General features: G+C 45.6%; 1 protein-coding gene across 3 annotated transcripts in view; it reads right to left on the bottom strand.

The window, feature by feature from the left end:
• golm2 (golgi membrane protein 2) overlaps positions 1 to 24,360 on the bottom strand; it is a 113,670-nt gene that overhangs the window by 18,669 nt on the left and 70,641 nt on the right. For 2 of the 3 annotated variants that reach the window (XM_038813175.1, XM_038813176.1), the window contains exon 10: positions 9,085 to 9,252. The exons of the other annotated variant lie outside the window; for it this stretch is intronic. In XM_038813175.1, coding sequence (XP_038669103.1) covers positions 9,085 to 9,252 — 168 coding nt within the window. The remainder of the gene's footprint in view (positions 1 to 9,084; positions 9,253 to 24,360) is intronic. 3 annotated transcript variants of the gene reach the window in all.

The following is a 24,360-nucleotide window of genomic DNA, read 5'->3' as shown; positions in this document are numbered from 1 at the left end:
TATAGCGAGAGATCAGGTAGCCATTGTCAAATGGCATCCCGATCTCTGGAGCCCCCGAAGTGACGACCCCCCCCCCCCAACTTACCATATATATGAGTGGGTATCCGGGTACTGAGGCGGTAATGAGTTTCCTTCTTGAAACGCTGTAGTCCCCAAGGTGTAGGTGCACCCACTAGGTTAGGGAGGAGTTGCAAGATTTTGACCCAGCGAAAGTGAAGGAACAGCGACATCTTTCAAGTCGAGGTGGTGAGTCTCTTGGAGGGGAATCTCCAGGTGGTGGAGTTCAAGAAAACCTTCTGCTCTTGTCCTTCTAAATGGTAGTGGTTGTGGGTTTGGAACCCAACGAACCTTGGTGAGTTCCTGCAATGCATCGTGTAGATTGTACACACAGCTGCCACTGTTTGTCAGTGGTGGAGGGATTAAATATTTGTGGAAGAGGTATCAAGTGGACTCCTTTGTCCTGGATGGTGTTGAGTTTCTTGAGTGATGTTGGAACTGCCCTCATCCAAGCAAGTGGAGAGTATTCCATTACATTTCTGAGTTGGGCCCTGTAGATGGACAGATTTTGGGGGTCAAGAGGCGAGTTACTTGTTGAGGATTCCTAGCCTTTCCTTTGACCTGCCCTTGTAGCCACAGTATTTATATGGCTGGTCCAGTTCAGTTTCTGGCAACCTGCAGGATGTTGATTGTGGGAGATTCAGCGATGGTCATGCCATCGAATGTAACAGGGTGGTTGTTAAATCCTCTCTCGTAGGAGATGTTCACTGTATGGCACGAATGTAACTCGACACTTGTCAGCCCAAGCCTGGATATTGTCCAGATCTTGCTGCATTTGGACATGGACTGCTTCAGTATCTGAGGAGCCACAAGCGATGCTGAACATTGTGCAGTCATCTGCGAACATCACCACTTCGAACATTTATCATGGAAGGGAGGTCTTTGATGAAGCAGCTGAAGATGGTTGGGCTTAGGACACTACCATGAGGAACCCTTCAGGGATGTCCTGGAGCGGAGATGATTGACATCCAACCACCACAAACACCTTGTTTGTGCCAGGTATGACTCCAACCAGCAGAGAGTTATCTCCCGATTAGAGTTGTGCTAAGGCTCCTTGATGCTATTCTCAAATCAAATAATGCCTTGATGCCAGGGGCACTCTGACCTTAACTCTATTGTCCATGTTTGAACCAAAGCTGCAATTAGATCAGGGAGTTGAGCGACTCTGGCAGAACCCAAACTAAGTGTTGCGAGTAACTTATTGCTGACCAAGTGCCGCTTGATAGCACTGTTGAGGACTCCTTCCAGATGATGGAGTAGACAGATAGGGTGGTAATTGGTTTGGATTTATCCCGTTTCTTCACTTTAGGACATCTGGTCAATTTTCCATATTGCCTGGTAGTTGTCAGTGTTGTAGCTGTACTGGAAGTTTGGCGAGGGGTGCGGCAAGTCCTGGAGCACAAATCTTCAGTACTAATGCCAGAATATTGTCAGGGCCCATAGCTGTAGCAATATCCAGTGCCTTCAGCTGTTTCTTAATGTCACATGGAATAAACCGAATTAGCTGATGCTGGGGATCTCAGAGGCCAAGATGGATCATCCACTCGGCACTTCTGGCTGAAGATTGTTGCGACTGCTTCAGCCTCGTCTTTTGCACGGATGTGCTAGGCTCCCCGTCATTGAGGATGGGGTTTTGTGGAGCCTCTTCATCCAGTGAGTTGGTTAATTGTCCACAACCATCCATGGCTGGATGTGGCAGGACTGCAGAGCTTAGATCTATGCATTAGTTGCGGAATCACGCAGCTCTATTACTTGCTGCTTATACTGTTTGGCACACTAGTCCGGTGTCGCAACTTCACCAGGTTGTGACACCTCATTTTTGATGTTGCTCCTGGCATGCCCGCCTGCACTTCATTGAACAAGGGTTGATCCCCTGGCTTGGTGGTAATGGTAGAGTGGGGGATATGCCGGGACATGATGTTGCAGATTGTGCATCTCATGAATGCCCAGTCTAGAGTTGCTAGATTTGTTCGAAGTCTATCCCATTTAGCGCGGTGGTAGTGCCACACAACACAATGGAGGGTATCCTCAATGTGAAGTCGGGACTTTGTCTCCAAAAGGACTGTACCATGGTCACTCCTACCAATACGATCATGGACAGATGCATCTGCAGCAGGCAGGTTGGGGAGGATGAGGTCAAGTATGTTTTTCCCTCTTGTTGGTTCCTGCTGCAGTCTAGCAGCTGTCTTTAGCAACTGGCCAGGTTGGTCTGTGGTGGCACGACAGGGCCACTATTGGTGATGGACAAAGTCCCTCACCCAGAGTATATTCTGCACCCTTGCCACCTTCTGTGCTTCCTCCAAGTGCTGTTCAACATGGTGGACAGTATGTGGTAATCTGTAGAGGTTTCCTTGCCCATGTTTAACCTGAAGCCATGAGACTTCATGAAGTCCAGAGTTGGTGTTGAGAACTCCCAGGGAAACTCCTTCCCAACTGTATACCACTGTGCCTCCACCTCTGCTGGGTCAGTTTTGCCAGTGAATTAGGACATGCTGTAACGACAACAATCTCTACCTCAACGTCAGCAAAACTTAGAGCTGGTCAATGACTTCAGGAAGCAAAGTATCGTACACGTCAAAACTACGACCAAGAAAGCACAAAAGTGCCTATACTTTCTCTGGAAACTAAGGAAATTCAGCATGTCCGTATTGACTCTTACCCCAGATGCACCATAGAAAACATCCTGTCTGGTATGGCAACTGCTCGGCCCAAGGCTATACGAAACTACAGAGGGGTGAACACAGCCCAGTCCATCACTGGAGCCCGCATCCCATCTATTAGCTCTGTCTATACCTTCCCTTCCCGCTGCCTTGGGAAAGCGGGCAGCATAAGCAAAGACCCCTCCCCATCTGGGTTATTCACTCTTCCAACTTCTTCCATTGGGCAGGAGATACAAATGTCTGAGAACACACACTAACATATTCAAAAACAGCTTCTTCCCCACTATTTCCAAACTTCTAAACGACCCTCTTATGGACCGATCTGATCTCTTCACTCATCTTCTCTACTGAGTAGTACGACACACCTGTATACTTCACTGATGCTGGTGTCTATGTATTTACATAGTGTATTTTATGTTTGCCCTATTTTATATTTTCTTTTCATGTACGGAATGATCTGTCTGAACTGTATGCAGAACAATACTTTTCACTGTACCTCGGCACACGTGACAGTAAACAAATCCAACCCCAGGAATGGTGATAGTGGTGTCTGGGACATTGTCTGTAAGGTGCAATTCTGTGAGTATGACTATGTCAGACTGAGAGACAGCTCCCTGGAGGACCTTGCAGGGTTGACAGGGCTGGGTTTGCCGTTGTTGTCTCCAATGCCTGGGTCGATGCCGGATGGTCCATCTGGTTTCATTCCTTTTCGGTGTTTTTGTTGGTTGAATTTGGGTCCTCTGGGTCTCTTACTTATCCAGCGACAATACTACTACATCACCGCCTTCTCAGGCAGTGTCTTAAACATTCTTTCTGTTCCAATTCCCTGGTTATCTGGACTGTAACTTGTACTTTAGGAAGCTTCTCTCTTCGCAGCTCCTGTCCTTGCCACTCTTTCTTCTGGCAGAGTTGGGAGATGCTCACTCCCCGAGATCTGGTCTCCAACCACTCTGGCTTCCAGCTAAAACTAAGAACAAAGGAAAGCCCATCCCTCTGGAACGTGGAGTCTTGTTGCTGAGCAACAATTGCTGGTTTATTTATTCTTTACGCTGTTGACCAATCTAAACACAGTTGGAACTTAACCAACCCCCCACACATGCAAACTCCTTCGTCCACGTGAATCTAACTATAGATTTTATCCTTCTGGAAACATTAAATTAAATCCACTCAAAACTACACCTTATTTCTAACATTTACCAATATAAATCCCTTAAAAATACCTTTCTTTTCCCATCAAGAATAATTTAAAGTCAACAGTTGCATGTAATAATGGGGAGGAGTGAGGAACTGTACTCCCAATATAAATTACTTTCCCCTGTACCTAACCTGCGATTCTAGAGACAAACTTAAAAAGCATTATAACATTCAAAAGGAATGAATAATAACATTTTAGTCAGATCCACAAGATATAGCACATTTGAATGTGACAAATGGTCCCAATTTCAACATATCAACGTCTATAAATCTACCCCTCATACTTTCTCATGAAAAAATGATCAGCCATGGGATGGAAATTTACTTGTTAAAACATTGCTTTTCAAGATATTGCAATAAAAGAATGCACGCATAAAATTAAAATTCAGATTTACTCAATATACCAGCCTAAAAAAGAGGCAGCTTCAAGGGAAAATAAAATTATGATTCAAGAAAAACACCAATGGAATTAGGATTGGGTTCAACCTGGCACTGTGCCCTATTGACATTGTTGTTTTTGAATATTAAAAGACCGAACAAACATAATGACATTCAATGAGAAGATATGAACGGTGCTATGTCTTTTCGTCCGACGTCATTTCGTCCAACGACAATTCGTCCACGTCTTTTGGTCCAACGTCTTTTTGTCCGCTCGCCTTTTGGTCCAACGTCATTTTGTCCGGTGATTTTTTTCGTCAAAGAATTTTTGTGACTTTTTACGTGTTTTTGTCGGATGATTTTCTTGGTCAAATAATTTTTGTGACTTTTTGAGTGTTTTTGTCGAATGATTTTTTTTGTCAAAGAATGTTTGTGACTTTTTACGTGTTTTTGTCGGATGATTTTTTTTGTCAAAGACTTTTTTAGTAGCATAGTAATTTAGCATGACCAAACTTGCTTAGTAGCACTCCACTCCACTTTAACTTTTGTAAATAGAAATCTTCTCAAATGCACATAATATACAATAAAGGATCTTTATTACCAGCCTCTTTCCTTTAACGAGCCTTGTTAAAGGATAGTTATTATCGTTCTCTCCCCTTTAACGAGCCTCGTTAAAGGATAGATATTATCGGTCTCTTTCCTAATCCCGAATTCGCCCATCCAGAAATGGCAAAGTTCAGGGAAGGGCTAATAATAGGCAAAAAGGCTCAAATTCTTCGGGGAGATCAGTCGACGTCATGTACGCGACACAAGAAAATAACTGAACGCCTCAAAAGATTGGTCGTTGAATATGTTCCTACAGCGAAAATTGATTTCTTGAGGAATGTTGCTCACAATTTACATCAATTTTAAGTAATTTCGGGAATTCATCCTTAGTAAACTTTTAGATCTTTTTAAATGCATTTTTAGATTTTTTACCTTTTTAACTGCATTTTTCAGCTTGCATTTCATCAATTACTTGCATTTTAGCAATTAAATTCACTTGCTGTATTGTACCTGCTTTCTATCAATTAAATGCTTTTATACGGAGTTGATTTGTAATTGGTTAATTGGACGAAGTGACGTTGGACCAAAAGACGGGCGGACAAAAAGACGTTGGACCAAAAGACGTGGACGAAGTGTCGTTGGACGAAATGACGTTGGACGAAAAGACGCGACACGGATATGAACAATAGAACCCAGCTACAGTAATTGGTCAGTGTTAATAAATATTATGATTGAATGTACAGCAATTATACTGCTCAGCACAATTCTGCTTCGTGTTCACCTATTTTTAAAGATTAAAACAGAAACAAAACATTGCCAATACTAAAAGCATGAAAATTCCTCAGGAGAACCTGAGCTGTGCACCAGACTGAGCAAATTATTAATCATTTGTTTATTGTTCCAACTGTTCGCACCAAAGAACTCTAACATGCTACAGTTAGAGTAATCCCAGGATTCCTTTTTACCCATTCAACAGAATACCAACCTGAAGGGTTTATTCATGTGCAAAGTCTATGATCAACATCAAATTCTGACTACAATCAGCATATCATGGTTGCATGCTATGGGACAGAATTTGGTGCAATGCCATTTGTCAAGTGACAAAGAAATCTTGAAACAATTCATTCTTTGAGAAGCAGCAATTAAGCCAATGGTGGGGCTGAAATAATTTTGTAGTAAGCACAAATCTAAAGTGCTTAAGATTATCAAAATTTGTCTCTTCCACCTTCTCCCCATCTATTTTACTTAATTGACCTTCATCTTTTAACTAAATAACTGGCAGGACAAAACAGCTAGTAAAACTAATGAGCTAAACATTCAAGATGCAAAGACATAATAACCAGAACATTTAGAATGAGTTATAATTAATGTAATTATAATCACATTGAAACTAGTTGCACTAGGAGATGAAAAGATGGTAGAATGATGCCACATTTTTGAGGGCATGAGGTTTGCATGCAGGATTCAGCAGGGAAACTAGCCAGCGTCAAGCTTACATACGTAGAGAGACAGGTGACATCATGCAGACGAAACTGAAACTAAATAGAAATGTGTTATCTGCATAATTATTTACTTTGAGTAAAAATAAACCATTTTAAATTTGCTAGACTTGCAAATTCATATACAATGCTGCCAATTTAGCTAGGCGAGAAATACAATGCGTTACAAGTAAATTTCTCTAAGTAGTTGGACATACTTTCATTAATTTTTTTCATTTCTTTTCCAAAACATTTTTGTCATTTATCCTTAGATGACCCATGTGCAGGTTCCAGTTGGGAGATTAGGCAGGCAATTTGCTCATTTGGCTATCAGAAGGTATTAAGAGAAGGCCTGAGCAACTCTCTTCCTTTTCAGTCTAACTGCAACGAAGTCCTTAATTGACTCTTGTGCCCTATGCCTTTCCCTGCTCACTAACAATAATAATAATCATCATCATCTTTAATGTCGCAAATAGGCTTACATCAACACCGCAATGAACTTACTGTGAAAATCCCCTAGTCGCCACACTCGTGCGCCTGTTCGGGTACACGGTGGGGGAATTCAGAATGTCCAAATGACCTAACAGCACTTCTTTTGGGATTTGAGAGAGGAAACCGGAGCACCCGGAGGAAACCCACGCAGACACGGAGAACGTGCAGACTCCACACAGACACTGACCCAAGCTGGGATTCGAACCTGGGACCCTGGTGCTATGAAGCAACAGTGCTAACCACCGTGCCACCCTCTACTGGAATGAAGAGCTTGCAGATGGGCTTGTTGCTGGGACAAACCTCATGGCTTCCCTCCATTCACTGGAAGACCAATGTGGAGTACTGGACCATTTCACTGCCTTCCCCATCCCTACATCACTGCAGACTCCTATTTTGATAGACATTATTTATGCCCTGCCATGGCAAAAATATTTCAGGTTCAGCAAACACTAGGTGTGCTCACTGCACTACAAGATGAAAAGGCCAATTCCTTCCAAGGTAGGACACAGTACACAAGGGTCCTGCTGAGTCGCTCTCCCATTCACAGCAAGATTTTTATACCTATCTTATTCCTAAAATGAGGAAACTAGAAAATCAGATGGACAAATTACATTATTCAATTTTTAAACATATTTTCTAAAAAGTACAAAGCTGTGCAATCATTTTAGTTTGTTTGGTTTAGTTTTTTTAAAATAAATTTAGAGTAGCCAATTATTTTTCTTTTCCAAATAAGGGGCAATCCACCTAACCAGCACATCTGGGTTGTGGGGGTGAAACCCACTCAGACACGGGGAGAATGTGCAAACTCCACACGGACAGTGACCCAGGGCCGGGAATTGAACCCGGGTCCTTGGCGCCGTGAGGCAGCAGTGCTAACCACTGCACCGCATGCCGTCCTTGGTTTAATTTTTTAAATCAAAATGACCAGGCATAAAAGTGATTTGTAGAGTGTCTCAGTGGATGTAATTCTTGATGTCCCAAAAGTTAGTTGATTTAAATATAAAACGAGGGCTTCGCAAGAGATCCTAAGTAATAAACACCCACCCAATCATGTTTCCAGTCAGTCCCAAAATGAGAAATATATGGAGGGAGGGAGGGATTTTCTTCCACAGGTCCTTGAAAGCCAGTTACACTACACAATTGACAAAAGCCTGGGAGCATTACACTGCCAACCCACTCAGACAAGGAAACAGCACAGAGATAATAAAAAGGGAAAAAGCAAATACAAAATTGGGGCAGCACGGTAGCATTATGGATAGCACAATCGCTTCACAGCTCCAGGGTCCCAGGTTCGATTCCAGCTTGGGTCACTGACTGTGCGGAGTCTGCACATCCACCCAGTGTGTGCGTGGGTTTCCTCCGGGTGCTCCTGTTTCCTCCCACAGTCCAAAGATGTGCAGGTTAGGTGGATTGGCCATGATAAATTGCCCTTAGTGTTGGGTGGGGTTACTGGGTTATGGGGATGGGGTGGAGGTGTTGACCTTGGGTGGGATGCTCTTTCCAAGAGCCGGTGCAGACTCGATGGGCCGAGTGGCCTCTTTCTGTACTGTAAATCCTATGATAAAATATTGAAATGTTCCTTAAATTAATGTCACAAAGTAAGCTAAGAATCAAGCTGAAGTTGTATCTCGATCTAATACATGCGAGATGACAATATTTCACTTCTTGAAGCCTGTCATGACTATGTTAACTCAAACTAGCAAGATGAACAGGCATGTCTGATAGTTTGATCAACCCTATTCTGAAATAGGTTACAGGCCGTCAGTCATGCAAGGGAGACCAATCTGCCAGGTTGCTCACTTCCAAGGAATTGTGAAAGCAGACAGCACCTATAAATAAAAACACATTTTACTGCCTCTTCAATATAAGCTCCGAGTGTGCTCTGTCTTTTCACTCATTAGAAATTGGCTGAAATTGCTCATTGCAGAAAGAAAGAGGAAAAGAAGGAATTTAACAAGTATGTCAAAATTAGCAGAAAAATTAAAAGGCGGGGGGGGGGGGGGGGGGGAGATGATATCGCCTCGGAGGACTGACCTGGTCACCTGATGGCAGGTTGCACTAAGTTTGTAGATGTTTGAGATTGTGGATAATAAAAGAGTCATGGTGTGATAAAATATGCAGATGGTTGAAGAACATAAACAAAGCAACAGACTGGAAAAAGTACTCCAGTCTGAATGACAATAAACATGTCCTTTGGAGCCGTAAAGTAGATATTCAGCAGATAACACACTCAGGTTTAGCACAGCTCTCAGTTTCAAGGAAATAAGGCCCAAGCTCACCTTGGACGTCTTCTTCCCCACCATCACCATCCTCTTCCTCATTGTAAGCCAATTCGGCCTGCTTGTCTGCCTCGTACTCACCCACATTACCATCATCCCCATTATAGTCCGCCACTTTAGAGTCATGCTGCGGATCAGCTGGGGATTCATTTTCATCAAAGAACTGGCCTGAGGAATCCAAGTGAGAAGCGAGAGAAAGCAGAGGGAGGGGGAGGGGGGAGAAGAGAGACAGAAATCCATGTTGAAAATGGAGAACAAGAGAACTTTAATTGTTGCTTTTTTTAAAAAAGATGCCAACAGAAGATGGACCATTAAATCTTTCCTTTTGCAATTCCAATCCTCCTTCGTCACCTTTGCTCGTTTGGGCTCGAGTATGTGATGCAGCACATGAAAAATCGAAAGCAGAGTTGGACTAAAACGGAAGCAAGTTGTCAGGTTCAATTTCTGGCAGCCACTTAAAGGTTATCACCTTTCAATCAATAACATTTTAGAACACTGGCATTCTGTTGTCATCAGCCTACTAAAGGGTGAAGGCATTTTCTAGCTGGTTAATGTAGTTGTTTCTGGTACAGCCGGGTGTTATTCAAAGTTAGAACTGAACTGAAGTGCTAGTGAGTAGAGTGGAGCCAAACAGAATGCACAGCAAACTGTACAAGCAACTGGAAATTTCCTTCAATCTGAGCCATGCTGATGAAAACACAACACCAGTATTTAAAAAGGCCCGATTAAAATGGAACTATTTACAACACAAATAGGCCTTTTGACCCAACTGGTCTATGCTGTATGTGAGGCTTCCTCCGCCCTACTATATGCAACCCTAAACTGAAGAGAAGATAAAGTCAAAAGACAATGCTGTTCAAAAAGCATACCATAATAATGGCTCATATACTAAATACTTTTGATGGTTTGGTGACATGAGGAAAAGGTTTCCAAACCTAAAGCTCAATGAGATCATGGCTGATCTTTTGTGGACTCAGCTCCACTTTCCAGCCCGAACACCATAACCCTTAATCCCTTTATTCTTCAAAAAACTATCTATCTTTACCTTAAAAACATGTAATGAAGGAGCCTCAACTGCTTCACTGGGCAAGGAATTCCATAGATTCACAACCCTTTGGGTGAAGAAGTTCCTCCTAAACTCAGTCCTAAATCTACTTCCCCTTATTTTGAGGCTATGTCTCCTTTAATAAGTGCTTGCTTTATTCCAAAGAAGAGAACATTGTGCTCCAGATCATGGATATTGTTTAAACCAAATATACAACTGCAGCTCAGGGGGAACATAAACACATTTTCATCTGCTTACTTAATTGCTCATCATTCGTTCTGGAGGAAGTACAGATAGCGTTAATGAAAACTGCTAAAAAGAAACTACTGCTATTGCAAACAAACGTGTTTGTATTCCAACGCCCAATATTCATACAAATAGTAACTCACAGATGCGTGTACATATAGATAGCCAATTCCATATGGCATTGTACACATTATGAGGTTATTGTTATACATACCCACCTCTATCTTCGGGTTGTTTTCCTCTCTCATTCATGTTCTCTCTCCTGAACCTTTTTCACTTTTGAATTTCTCTTGCTTTGGATGGTGGGCAGTGTGGCAGGGGAAAGAAATACAGTCTGCATTTGGGGTTGAAGGCTGCAGGAAAAATGTGGCCTTAAGAGACACCCGTTTCACTCTTTCACTAGTCATTTCCCATCACTTCCCACCACACCTTCATGCTCAGTGAACCCCTTTAACCTCCCCTTCTTGCCCCACTATCATCCATTCCAACCTTCTCGATTACCCTTTGCCAGGACAAGCATCTCATCGTCAAATAATAATAATCTTTATTGTCACAAGTAGGCTTACATTAACACTGCAATGAAGTTACTGTGAATAGCCCCTAGTCACCACACTCCGGCGCCTGTTCGGGTACACAGAGGGAGAATTCAGAAGGTCCAAATTACCCAACAAGCACGTCTTTCGGGACTTGTGGGAGGAAACCGGAGCGCCCGGAGGAAACCCACGCAGACACGGGGAGAACGTGCAGATTCAGCACAGAGTGAACCAAGCCAGGAATCAAACCTGGGACCCATGCGCAGTGAAGAAACAGTGCTACCCACTGTGCTACCGTGAAATATCGTCAAGCCATCCTCTTGACTTGCCTTCCTAACTGTTCCCCACAGGTTCGTACACTTGCAAAACACAATTCAAATAGATATAAATTAGAGTGATTTAAATAGAAAATCAAATTATAACAAAGGAAAGAAGCTGTTTGCCGTTCTCTCCAATTGCCATTCCAATACTTTAGGTGTCTGAAGGCAGAATCTCTGCCTGATGGGTAGAATTTGTTAACGTTGACCTAGTTAAAACACAGGTGAGCTAATTAGATTATTTCAAAATGTAACTGTTTGAGAACCGAGGTCACATTATATGAACACACACTTGCTTCCTCTCCTTTACCCCATATCTTGCCCACTCCTCTTACTTTGATTACACATGCTTTGCACTTAAGCCGACAGAAGATGTGCTATTAGAAAATTCTTTCCAACACACAAACGTTTTAAGATCATACTCCATGTGCTTCATCTCAGTAAAGCTTTTGAAGTTTATTCTGTAACTTTTCCTCAATTTTGAGGAAGCTATCGGAATATTGCAAGAAATGGTTCTGAAGAATCCAATCAGGGATAGACAATCAATGCTGGTCTTGCCACGTCCCATCAATAAATAAAATATCTAGAAACAGTTTCGTACACTGCAGGTGCGCAGATTAAATAACCCAAATTCAAGTTCTGGGCAACATTGTCAAAAAGTCCAGGAATTTGAAATAGACCCAAAAAAATGTGAAAAGCATGAAGAGAATGATGGGAATTCAGTGGCCAAATTACAGGACTAGTTTATTTAGACCTTTCCTATTATAAATATCAGAATCTATAATGGAAAAGTTAATACCAAGTGATGAAAGCCCGAGAAGTCAAGTGGCCGAGAGGAAAGAATATTTGTATTTTTATTCATATACAGGCACAGGCACCATATAGTGCCGTGCACAACGTGCTATGCAGCCAGGAAATGGTGGGAATTTCAGCAAGACCACCAGGTGTTCGCACAAGGCTGATCTTTATTTGAATGTAATGCATTTTCCTTATCAAGCTATTTAATGTTGAATCTTGGGACAATTAAGATTAATTTCTTTAATTGCATTTATGGAAAATGTCTGTTGTTCTTCCCACTTAGTGAAATCACACAACTTTTAGAGATGATAGTCATTTAAGAATCATCATCTTCACTCAGCTGATTCTACACAGAAGTAACACGTTAAAATGGCAACCAAAATTGTGGCAGGAGAGGAACGGTATTTTCATGATCGATGAAGAGATAACAGCTTCTAAGGCGTACAGCAGACAACAAATTAACTGACTCGGACATCGTCATGACAGAATTGCCAGCTCTGATTGACAAATTCCTAGGTATTCCCGCTTCAACTTCTGTGAAGAAAGTCACATCCCCCCCATTTCCAAGATTTTTAACTAATAAGCATGTTCAAAGTTTAATTTTTTATTGTCCTTCTGATTTTCATTCTTGGTTGTTCAAAATTAAATTAATTCCTGGATCAGGCATTCTCTGAAAATGCTGTCCATTTTTTTTTGTTGTTTTACACAGTTTAAATATCAACAGGATATTCTTGAATAAGAAAGAATGATTGCTATACTGACTTTAAAACCAAGTGAGGCCACACAATGAGTCACCGATTAATCATTGGAGTTAGACTAGAATAGCTTTCAATGCCAAACTCGATAAGGAGAGCTCTTTATCCAGATCCATTAAAGTCTTAGGTCTGTGCACATTTTTTGGCTAACTAAATTGTTTCATCCACATTTTGGACCCCGCCAGACACAACCACTTACCTTCCACAAGGTCATACTTCTCCCATCGGATCCTGGGGCCAGCCAGGAGCAGCCGCCAACCGAGGAAGCGAGTGAAACGTGGCAGGCTGCAGGGGAGACTAAAGCAACGTGGTTTCAAGGCTCCTGTCCCCAGCATACTCCTGGCACAGTCCAAGCGATCGAAAACAAGCTGGACGAACTTATCGCCAGACTTGCCTCTCAGAGGGCATCACGGTAGCATGGTGGTTAGCATCAATGCTTCACAGCTCCAGGGTCCCAGGTTCGATTCCCAGCTGGGTCACTGTCTGTGTGGAGTCTGCACGTCCTCCCCGTGTGTGCGTGGGTTTCCTCCGGGTGCTCCGGTTTCCTCCCACAGTCCAAAGATGTGCAGGTTAGGTGGATTGGCCATGCTAAAATTGCCCGTAGTGTAAGGTTAATGGGAGGATTATTGGGTTACGGGTATACGGGTTACGTGGGTTTAAGTAGGGTGATCATTGCTCGGCACAACAGGCCGAAGGGCCTGTTCTGTGCTGTACTGTTCTATGTTCTAGAGGGAAGAGACTGCTGTGTGCTCTGTTTCCCAGGGCAGAGTAGAATCTCCAGCAACAGTGCACCCCTCCCCGATGAACTCAATGAAAAATGAAATGAAATGAAAAGAATGATTGAAATGAAAGAAATGAAAATCGCTAGTCACAAGTAGGCTTCAAATGAAGTTACTGTGAAAAGCCCCTAGTCGGCACATCCCGGCGCCTGTTCGGGGAGGCTGGTACGGGAATCGAACCGTGCTGTTGGCCTGCTTACAAAGCCAGCGATTTAGCCCTGTGCTAAACCAGCCCCAATGCATTCTTTGCTCGTTTCAAGCAGAAAACCGTGGTCAACTGCCCCAGCAGCCTCGGACACACCAATACCCACTGTCACAGCTTCCAAAGTCAGATCGGCCTTCTTGAAAGTGAACCCCCGGAAGGTAAAGGGTCCTGACGGAGTCCCTGGTCATACATTCAGATCCTAAACGGACCAACTGGCAGGTGTGTTCGCGGATCTCTTCAACCTCGCCCTACTTGTTCCGAGATTACCACCTGCTTCAAGACGACCATCATACCAGTGCCAAAGAAGAGCCAGGGAACTTGCCTCAACGACTACTGTCAAGTGGCCTTGACATCGATCATTATGAAGTGCTTCGAGAGGTTGGTCATGAGACACATCAACTCCATACTCCCAGAATGCCTAGATCCTCTGCAATTCGCATATTGCCACAACCGGTCCACAGCTGACGCCATCTCCCTGGCCCTACACTCAGCCCTGGACTATCTCAACAACAAAGACCCCTACGTCAGACTCCCTATTGACTACAGCTCTGCCTTCATTATCTCAGCCAAGCTCACATCAAATCTCCAAACCTAGGACTTGGCTCCTCCCTCTGCAACTGGATCTTCAACTTCCTGATCCATAGACCACAAGCAGCAAGGATGAACACCACCTCCTCCACAATAGTCCTCAATACCGGGGCCCCGCAAGGTTGAGTACTTCACCCCCTACTATACTTCATATACACACACGACTGTGGGGCAAAATTTGGCTCCAACTCCATCAACAAGTTTCCGACGACACAACCCTACTGGGTCAGATCTCAAACAACAATGAGTGAGAATGCAGGAGGGAGATAGAAAATCTAATGGAGTGATGTAACAAAAATCTCTCCCTCAAAGTCAGCAAAACTAAAGAGCTGATCAATGACTTCAGGAAGCAAAGTATCGCACACACCCCTGTCTGAATCAAAGATGCTAAGGTGGAGATGGTCGACAGCTTCAAATTCCTAGGTGTGCACGTTACCAACAATCTGTCCTGGTCCACCCATGTCGCGCTACGAGCAAGAAAGCACAACAGTGCCTATACTTCCTCAGGAAACTAAGGAAATTCAGCATGTCCACACTGACACTTACCAACTTTTACAGATGCATCATAGAAAGCATCCTATCTGGCTGCATCAGAGCCTGGTATGGCAACTGCTCGGACCAAGACCGTAAGAAACTCCAGACAGTCGTGAACACAGCCCAGTCCATCACGCGAACCCGCCTCCCATCCATCGACTCCATAGACACCTCCCGCTGTCTGGGGAAAGTGGGCAGCATAATCAAAGACCTCTCTCACTCGGGTTATTCTCTCTTCCATCGGGCAGGAGATACAAAAGTCCGAGAACACGCACTAACAGATTCAAAAACAGCTTCTTCCCCGCTGTTACCAGATTCCTGAATCACCTTCTTATGGACTGAACTGATCTCCCCACACATTTTCTCTATCTAGTACTACACTCAAGTGTGCTTCACCCAATGTCTATTTCTATGTATTTACTTTGTGTAATTTATCATATGTCCTATGTTTTTCATGCATGGTACGACCTGTCTGGGCTGTACGCAGAACAATACTTTTTCGCTGTACCTCAGTACACGTGACAAAAACCCAAATCCTCATCAGTGTTTGAGACTAGGACCTCTTATTCTAGAATGCCTCACGAGAGGAAGCATCCACTCCATGTCTACTTTATCCATCTTATATCCCTCAATTTGATCTCCCCTCATTCTTCTAAACTCAGGAGTATCGGCCTAAACTGCTTAATCTCTGAAGGCAAACCCCTCATCGCTGGAATCAATCTAGTGAACATCCTCTGAACTGCCTCCAATGCCACTACATCTTTCCTCAAATAAGACGACCAAAACTGTGCACAATACCCCAGGTGCGATCTTCTTAATGCCTTGTACAGTTGTAACACTTCTATTCCTTCAGCTATAAATGCCAACTTAATAATAATAATCGCTTATTGTCACAAGTAGACTTCAATTAAGTTACTGTGAATAGCCCCTAGTCGCCACATTCCGGCGCCTGTTCAGGAAGACCGGTACGGGAATTGAACCAGCGCTGCTGGCATTGTTCTGCATTGCAAGTCAGCTATTTATTCCATTCACTTTCTTTATTTTGGTGATGCTAAATTGCCTCTTCGTGTCCCTTAGGTTAGGTGGGGGTTATGGGGATAGGACAGGGGAGTGGGCCTGGGTAGGATGTTCTTTCAGAGGGTCGATGCAGATGTGATGGGCCAAATGGCCTCCTTCTGCACTGTAGGGATTCTCCATGCTAACGGTAACTTTAACTCTAACTGTGATCAACTTCTCACTTCACAGCTGAAGGCTACTGCTAATAAGGAATTGGCCTTGGTATTTGTGAGAGCACTTCACACCTGCAGGCTGTGTTTGCTGCTTGTTCCTGCTGGTGGTTGCAAATGCCTGGAGACTGCTGTCACTGTTCCCCTCCTTTTCTGTAACCGGAAAGGACAATTCTTTCTCTGGGTCCTGAAACACAGGCTACGGGACATACGAGTCCAGAAGGCAATCAGGTATGAAGTAAGACGCGGGTCTGGTGCGCGACATTGATCCGAATGGGCCACCTGATGAGGCCGTTGAAGAAATGCTTTTGCAGATTGCTGATGCTTTTGTTGCTGGTGTGGAGAGTGCTGCATGTTACTGGCAACGTCACCGCAGGTTAAACACACTGGAAATCACGGATGTTCAACTGCACCTTGAGCACCGGTGGAAACCACGATTTGGTTCCGGTAAGATTGGGCCGTGTGGGAGGGGCCTGCACAGCGCGGCTCCTGGGCGGAGAATGGCACTGATAACGTGGAATAAGTCACACATTGATGGACATATTGGGCGGGATTCTCCCGTACCCGGCGGGGGATCCCGGCGGGACGGAGTGGCGTGAACCACTCCGGCGTCAGCCCACCCCAAAGGTGCAGAATCTTCCGCACCTTCAGGGGCTAGGCCGGCGCCGGATTTGCGCCCTGCCAGCTCGCGTGGGAGGCCTTTGGCGCCACGCCAGCGGTGGCCGAAGGGACTCCGTCGGCCGGCGAGAGCCCGCGCATGCGTGAGCGCATCAGCGGCTGCTGACATCATCCCCGCGCATGCGCCAGGGGGAGGGGTCACCTACACGTCGGCCATCGCGGAGGCTGACACGGCCGACGCGTAGGAAAAGAGTGCCCCCACGGCACAGGCCGGCCTGCGGATCGGTGGGCCCCGATCGCGGGCCATGCCACCGTGGGGGCACCTCCCGGGGCCAGATTCCCCCCAGGAACCCCGGAGGCCACCAGGTCCCGCCGGTAAGGGACCTACTCCAATCCACGCTGGCAGGACTGGCAAAAAACGGGCGGGACTTTGGCCCATTGTGGGCCGGAGAACTCGGGCAGCCCTGGGGCCCATTGAGTCGGGCTGGTTCCCGCCATTCTCCGAGGCGGGCGGCGCGATTCACGCCTCGCCGACTTTTGGGGGTTCGGAGAATTCAGAGGACGGCGGGGGCGGGCATCATGCCGACCCTGGCGATTCTCCAACCCGGCGGGGGCATTGGAGAATCTCACCCATCATTTCGACAACAAAGTTCTGGACAGGATAAGACATTATCAGGATGATGGCACAGCAAGCGGGTTAATATACAAGGCAGGAGGAGAGTGATGATCACTTGGTGGTTGTCAGTTTTTGCCAAAGTCTGATCTCGCCAACGCAGCCATCGAGAAGCACCCCACTAACCACGCCCAAAATTACTCTTTTAAATACCGCCGTTAACTTCACCATTAAAATTTGTTGTAATTAAAAGGGCATGTGCGTTTGCGGGCTCTGAAGGCAGACGTAATTATGTTGCAGGAGACACATCTGAAAGCGTCTGACCAGACTAGGCTAAGGAAGGGCTGGATTAGCCAGGTCTTCCACTCGGACTTGGATTCGAAGTCCAGGGGGGTAGCAATTTTCATCAATAAGCGGGTTCAATTTGAGGCGGAAGGCGTAGTCGCAGACCGGGGGGGGGGGGGCAGATTTCTTATGGTAATAGGCAAACTGGAGGGGAGAAGAGTGGTGAACATATATGCTCCGAACTGGGACGACGTGGACTTTATCAAAAGAGTGCTGGGGAAGATCCCAGACCTAGACTCACGTAGGTTGATAATGGATTGGGGGGGGGGGGGGAAACGACTTTAATACGGTCCTTGACCTGGACCGGCCGTGTCCCAGAACGGGTAGACTCCCAGCAATGGCAAGGGAGCTGAAAGGGTTCATGGAGCAAATGGGGGCAGTGCACCCAAGGAGAGCCAGACAGTCGACTGGAAGGGGTTACTCACATGTTCATAAAGTATACTCCTGGATTGATTTCTTTATCTTGAGCAGGGACTGTGTAGGAGAGGTAAAGATTACGGAATATTCGGCAATCACTATCTCGGACTATGCCCCGCACTGGGTGGACCTGCAGGTCGGGTCCGGGGGGGGGGGGGGGGGGGGGGGGGGGAATTACCAACACCCGCAATGGAGGTTAGACGTGGGATTGTTGTCGGAGGAGGGGATATATGTGAGACACTTCGGAAGTGTATGCAAAACTACTTGCAGGTGAACGATACGGGGGAGGTTTCAGCAGCGACCCTGTGGGAGGCATTGAAGGCAGTAGTGAGGGGGAGGTGATCTCAATTCGGGCTCACAGGGTCAGGGAGGACAGAGGAGAAATGGATAGATTGGTTAGGGAAATGTATCGGATAGACGAGGAGCATGCGGGGTCCCCGGGGGAGGACCTACTCAGGGAGAGACGGAGATTACAGGCGGAACTGGGGGTGCTACCCACGAGTAGGGCCGTGAAACAACTTAGGAAGGCGAAGGGAGTGGTGTACGAGTATGGGGAGAAGGCTAGCAGATTGCTAGCGCAGCAACTCAGGAAGAGGGAGGCGGCCAGGGAAATAAGTAGAGTGGTTGATGGGGAGGGGAGCAGAGTGGAGGACCGGCAGGACTGAATAAGGTATTGCGGGACTTCTATAGTAAGCTGTATACTTCAGAACCCCCGGAAGAGCCGGAGGAGATGAAAAGGTTCCTGGACGGGCTAACATTCCCAAAGGTAGGTGGGGGAAATAGCGGACAGGCTGGGGGGCCATGCAGCCGGGGAAAGCCCCGGAGCCGGATGGATACCCAGTAGAGTTTTACAAGAAGTTCTCGGAGATAGTGGGACCGGTCTTGACTAGGGTTTTTAAATGAGGCACCAGGTGGAGTGGGGCTATTTGTGAGAGGTGCTTGGACAGTTTGGGTTCGGGGAGGGACTGGCTAATTGGGTCAGACTATTGTACCAGGCCCCAAAAGCTAACGTTAGGACGAACAGGGTAATGTCAGATTATTTCAGACTACATCGCGGGACCAGATAGGGATGCCCACTCTCCCCGTTGCTGTTCGCGCTGGCCATAGACAGGCAAGGGGCCAGGAGAATAGACTGAAGGAGCTGCCATTTAGGCTGGTTGAGGAAAGTTTCCGGTACTTGAGGATACAGGTGGCACGAGACTGGGGCGGGTTGCACAAGTGGTGGAACAAATAAAGAGGGAATTTCAGAGATGGGATGCAGTCCCACTGTCACTGGCGGGGCCGGTGCAGACTGTAAAGATGACAATCCTCCCTAGATTCCTGTTCATCTTCCAGTGCCTCCCGATCTTTATCCCACGGTCCTTCTTCAAATGGACTGACAAAATCATCATGAACTTTGCTGGGTGGGAAAATCCCCGCGGGTGAAGGCGGCGATGCTTGAAAGGAGGCACAGCGAGGGAGGGCTGGCATTGCAGAGTCAAATCAACTACTACTGGGCGGCTAACATAGCCATGATAAGGAAGTGGATGGTGGGTACGGGGTCTAACTGGGAGCGGGTGGAGGCAGCTTCATGCAGGGGCACCAGTTTGGCAGCCCTGGTCACGGCTCCCGTACCGCTGCCGCCAGCCAGGTACTCCACCAGCCCGGTAGTGGGGGCGGCCCTGCGGATATGGGGCCAGTGGAGGAGGCATGTAGGGGAGGTGGGTGCGTCTGTCTGGTCTCCAATATATGTGATAATCATCAATTTGCCCCCGGGAACATGGATGGAGGGTTTCGAACATGGCAGCGGCGGGGTTGAGGAGGGTGGCCGATATGTTCCTGGAGGGGAGCTTTGCGAGTTTGAGGGGCTTGGAGGAGAAATTTGGGCTGGTATGGGGTAATGACTTTAGGTACTTGCAGATGCTGGACTTTGTCCGCAGACAGGTCCCATCCTTCCCACGCCTCCCGCCAATAGGGATCCAAGACAGAATAGTCTCTAGAGGAAAAGGAGGAGAGGGTAGAGTCTCGGATATTTACAAGGTGCTCATGAAGGGGGAAGAGTCCCAGACGGAGGAACTGAAACTCAAATGGGAGGAGGAGCTTGGCGGGGAGATGGAGGATGGCTCTGGGCAGAAGCCCTGAGTAGGGTAAATTCAACCGCAACATGTGCCAGGCTCGGCCTGATTCAATTCAAGGTCGTTCACCGGGCCCACATGACGGTAGCTCGGATGAGCAAAATCTTTGGGGTAGAGGATAAGTGCGCTAGGTGCGTGGGAGGACCAGCAAACCACGTTCACATGTTTTGGGCATGTCCTAGGCTTAGGGGGTACTGGGAGGGATTTGCAGGGATCATGTCCCGGGTGCTAAAAACAAGGGTGGCGATGGGTCGAGGGGTGGCAATCTTTGGGATTTCGGAAGACCCGGGAGTCCAGGGCAAGAAAGAGGCCGATGTTCTGGCCTTTGCTTCCCTAATAGCCCGTGGCAAATATCGCTGGCATGGAGGGACTCAAACCCCCGCCCCCCCCGTAACTATGGCTTTCGGACATGTGAAGTTTCCTGGGTATGGAAAAAATTAAGTTCGCCTCGAGGGGATCTGTACTGGGGTTCGCCCGAAGGTGGCAACCATTCATCGACTTCTTCGCGGGAGAGTAAACGTCAGCAGGGGGTGGGGATTGGAGTACAGTAGGAGGGATAAATAGGCAGGTATTGTCTATGGGAGAGGATCGGGCTTGTGCAGTATGGTTTGATTGAAGTATTGATTTTATGTTGATGTTTGCACATTTTTGCCTTTTTTTTTACTGTTTACAATGCCGGAAAATACCTCAATGAAATTGTTTGTTTAAAAAAATTTGTTGTAATTACACCCTCGCACTGTATTTAGCAGTTAAGCTGTTGCAGAACAGGGGGTTGGAATTGTTCAACAAGATTACACAGGCAGCATTATAAATCAGCATAGAAATTTACAACAGAAATAGGAAATATATTTAAACAAGGATGGAATGCATATGTTAATTTATAAAAATAGATCACATTTTTATGTCTGGTTCATTAGTGGGTGGCACGGTAGCACAGTGGCTAGGACAGCTCCAGGGTCCCAGGTTCGACTCCCGGCTTGGGTCACTGTCTGTGCGGAGTCTGCCCGTTCTCCCCGTGTCTGCACGAGTTTCCTCCGGGTGCTCCAGTTTCCTCCCAAATTCCAAAGATGTGCAGGTTAGGTGGATTGGCCATGATAAATTTCCCTTGGGTGTCCAAAAAAGTTGGGGGGTGATTACTGGGTTACAGGGATAGGGTGGACATGTGGGCTTCAATGGAGTGCTCTTCCAGGGGCCGGTGCAGACTCGATGGGCCAAATGGCCTCCTTCTGCACTGTAAATGCTATGATGACCCCAAATCCCTCTAACCCTGCATTACCTGAGGGCTATATCTGATCAGTCCCCAGTGTACAATGCCAAAGAGATCGACTTCTATACATCAATCAATTCATATCATACTCATTTCCTGTAACATTTTCTTGTCATATCAGTCATGATTTAACAGAAATTTGTTGCCTAAATACAGTGGCACTGCATACTTATCTTTTAGACTTCCTTGCTACCTACACACGAGGTTACAGCTGAAATGCATAAAAATCCCAAGTTCTATTATGAAACTGCATATGTTAATTTACCATTTACACAAATATCCAGAAACTAAAAACTGCCAGGCAACATGAAGCACTCAGAAATAGGTCATTGAGCCCCTCAGCCTGCAAGATTGAATTAAGCTGTAGCTGATCAGTATCTCAACTCCAGCTACACCCTCGCAACTAATTTCCTGACCCATTTCAACATAGTACCTGTGATGCCTGATGCCACCAGAGGCAATGAATTAACCTGAAAAAATGTTGTACTCAGTTCTAACAGTAAGTTCAGCAGCTTTTGAGGAGATAAGCCCAAACTGATTGTGTGGGGGGGGGGGGGGGGGGGGGGGGGGGGCTTCTGTTCCACAGCAGCTGCTGGTGCTCCACATTGCATCACATCAATGTAAAATTCTGAGATGCTGCAGTTGGGTTTTAACATAAAGGTGAAGGAGTTGTGTAAAACAGCACTGGCTCTTGCTATGATGGTTGGGTTATGGTGTTTTACAGGAATAGTGATCCAGCATAAACCGATTGTGGGATTTATTGTGCCCCATTATAACTGGAATCGTGGCTCTCCAACGCGCTGGTTTCGCAAGGAGCCAAATGCAACCTGGTTGATGGTTGCCCCAGGATTCTGTCTAAACAAGGCTGCTGAAATTATTCTTTCCCAAGGGAGAAGTTCCCAATGAAAACAGCATTGTGCCAATATACACTGAAACCCTAATGGGAATGGTGCACCTGGTGCTGCTTTCTTGGGTTAGGGTTTGAAATTGCCAATTGGCTCTTAGGAAGATATGCCGATGCAGAGTTTGTTTTAACCAGTCCTCAGTAAGTACAAAGCTCAAGGCTATTTACTGGTGACCAGCAGAGATTTCTTACAGGCCTCCCCTCCACATTCCCACAATACAGACTTTGGGGTGATAGGCATAACAGGAGCATAGGAACAGAAGTAGGCCCCACAGCTTCTCAATTCTGTTCTGCCATTCAGTGGGATTATTGCCGATTTGTACTTCCATGTACCTTGGTTCTACCCTTGGTCTAGTAAACATTTTGTGATTCTACCACCATGGTGGGAGATGATTCCATACTGGAGAAAAAATGGTTTCTCAATTCTCTCCCGAATTATCTAGCTTGAATTAAAGCTTTTTGCCTCAGCGTGGACTCATCCACAAGCTGACACGTTATTTTATTTACCTACCCGTACCTCAATCAAATCACCCTTTAATCTTTTTTTTTTTTTAAAAACAGAATACTAGCCAAGTTATTTCTCTTTAATATCCAATCATTAAGAGCCCTGGTAACATACTGTTGAGTCATAAGAAATTTGCAGGCAGCTAATGCCACAGATATTTGACATGTTTAATAATTCCACATCCCGGGGGCATTGCCCATTACATTGGTACAGGCCTCTATGTCCCCAATTTTGAAGAAGGACAAGGACCCTCCAGAATGTGGGTCGTATCGGCCTATCTTGTTGTTGAATGTTAATACGAAGTTACTGGCTAAAGTGCTGGCATGGTGATTGGAGCCCTGCCTTCCGGAGGTGGTCCTCGGAAGAACAGGAAGGTTTTATCAAGGGTCGGAGCTGTCGGACTTGTATACGTTGATTATTAAACTTAGTCCTTTCCCCTCTCCAGTACTTGAACAGGAGGCGATGGACTCTGTGGACACTGAAAAGGTATTTGATAGGGTGGAATCAGGGTCTGAGAGATTCTGGGGAGGTTTGGTTTTGGGGCGAAAGTTTATATCTTGGATTCATCGTCTGTACAGGACCCTCACCGCAATTCGCACAAATGCCTCGAGTTCGGGTTACTTCCAGTTGAATAGGGGTACGAAGCAAGATTGTCCATTGTCTCCACTTTTGTTTGCTCTGGCTATCAAACCATTGGCCATAGAAAATCTCCCACTGATTGGAGGGCATAAAGTGGGGAGGGAGAGACAGTGGTTCCCAACCTTTTTTTGGCCATGTCCCACCTAATCACCTCTAAAATCCTGATGCGCACGCGCCCCCCCCCCCCCCCCAATTGTGGTGATATATAATTCTTATCATTTAAAATGTGAACTCCGTTTCAGCTGAAGAAGCTTAAAACGCCAATACCTTGGTTTAAACAAGCTTCAAAAGAACATGGCATCCATGAAAAAGAAAAATGAAATAAACAAAAGACAGTTAAAGTTCTGAGCAAGAAATTACTAAAAAATTGTAAAAAAAAAGAAAACACATTAGGTGGTATTAAAATAATAATAATGATAAATATGATAATAAAAGAGTATTCACAGGTAATAAAGAGAGAGAAAATTTCTATATTAGAATATTGAAATATCTGTGGATTGTCTCATACGAAAACAGCAAATAAAGTTTCAAAACATATAATAGAGAACTGAAATATTATACGGGTAACTTAGCAAAAGCTCTTTGAATCGCATTTCTAAATCCAATTCAATAAATAAGGTTTTCCCATGACCTCGCGCGCTTCGTGCGACGTGCATGAAGAGCGATGGCGCAGTGATTATGTAATAACTACACAATAAAGACCTTTTTTACCTCAAAAAAATTATTTACTCAAAATAACATCTGAAACATAAACTACATAAACTACCTGATGGAAAATCCAAAAAAATAAAAATCAAAAATTTGGACCCAGACCTCCTTAGTCGCGCT

This window comes from Scyliorhinus canicula, chromosome 12 (assembly GCF_902713615.1).
Source record: "Scyliorhinus canicula chromosome 12, sScyCan1.1, whole genome shotgun sequence".
NCBI classification, from domain to species: domain Eukaryota; kingdom Metazoa; phylum Chordata; class Chondrichthyes; order Carcharhiniformes; family Scyliorhinidae; genus Scyliorhinus; species Scyliorhinus canicula.
This window is presented reverse-complemented; position numbering and strand designations above follow the sequence as displayed.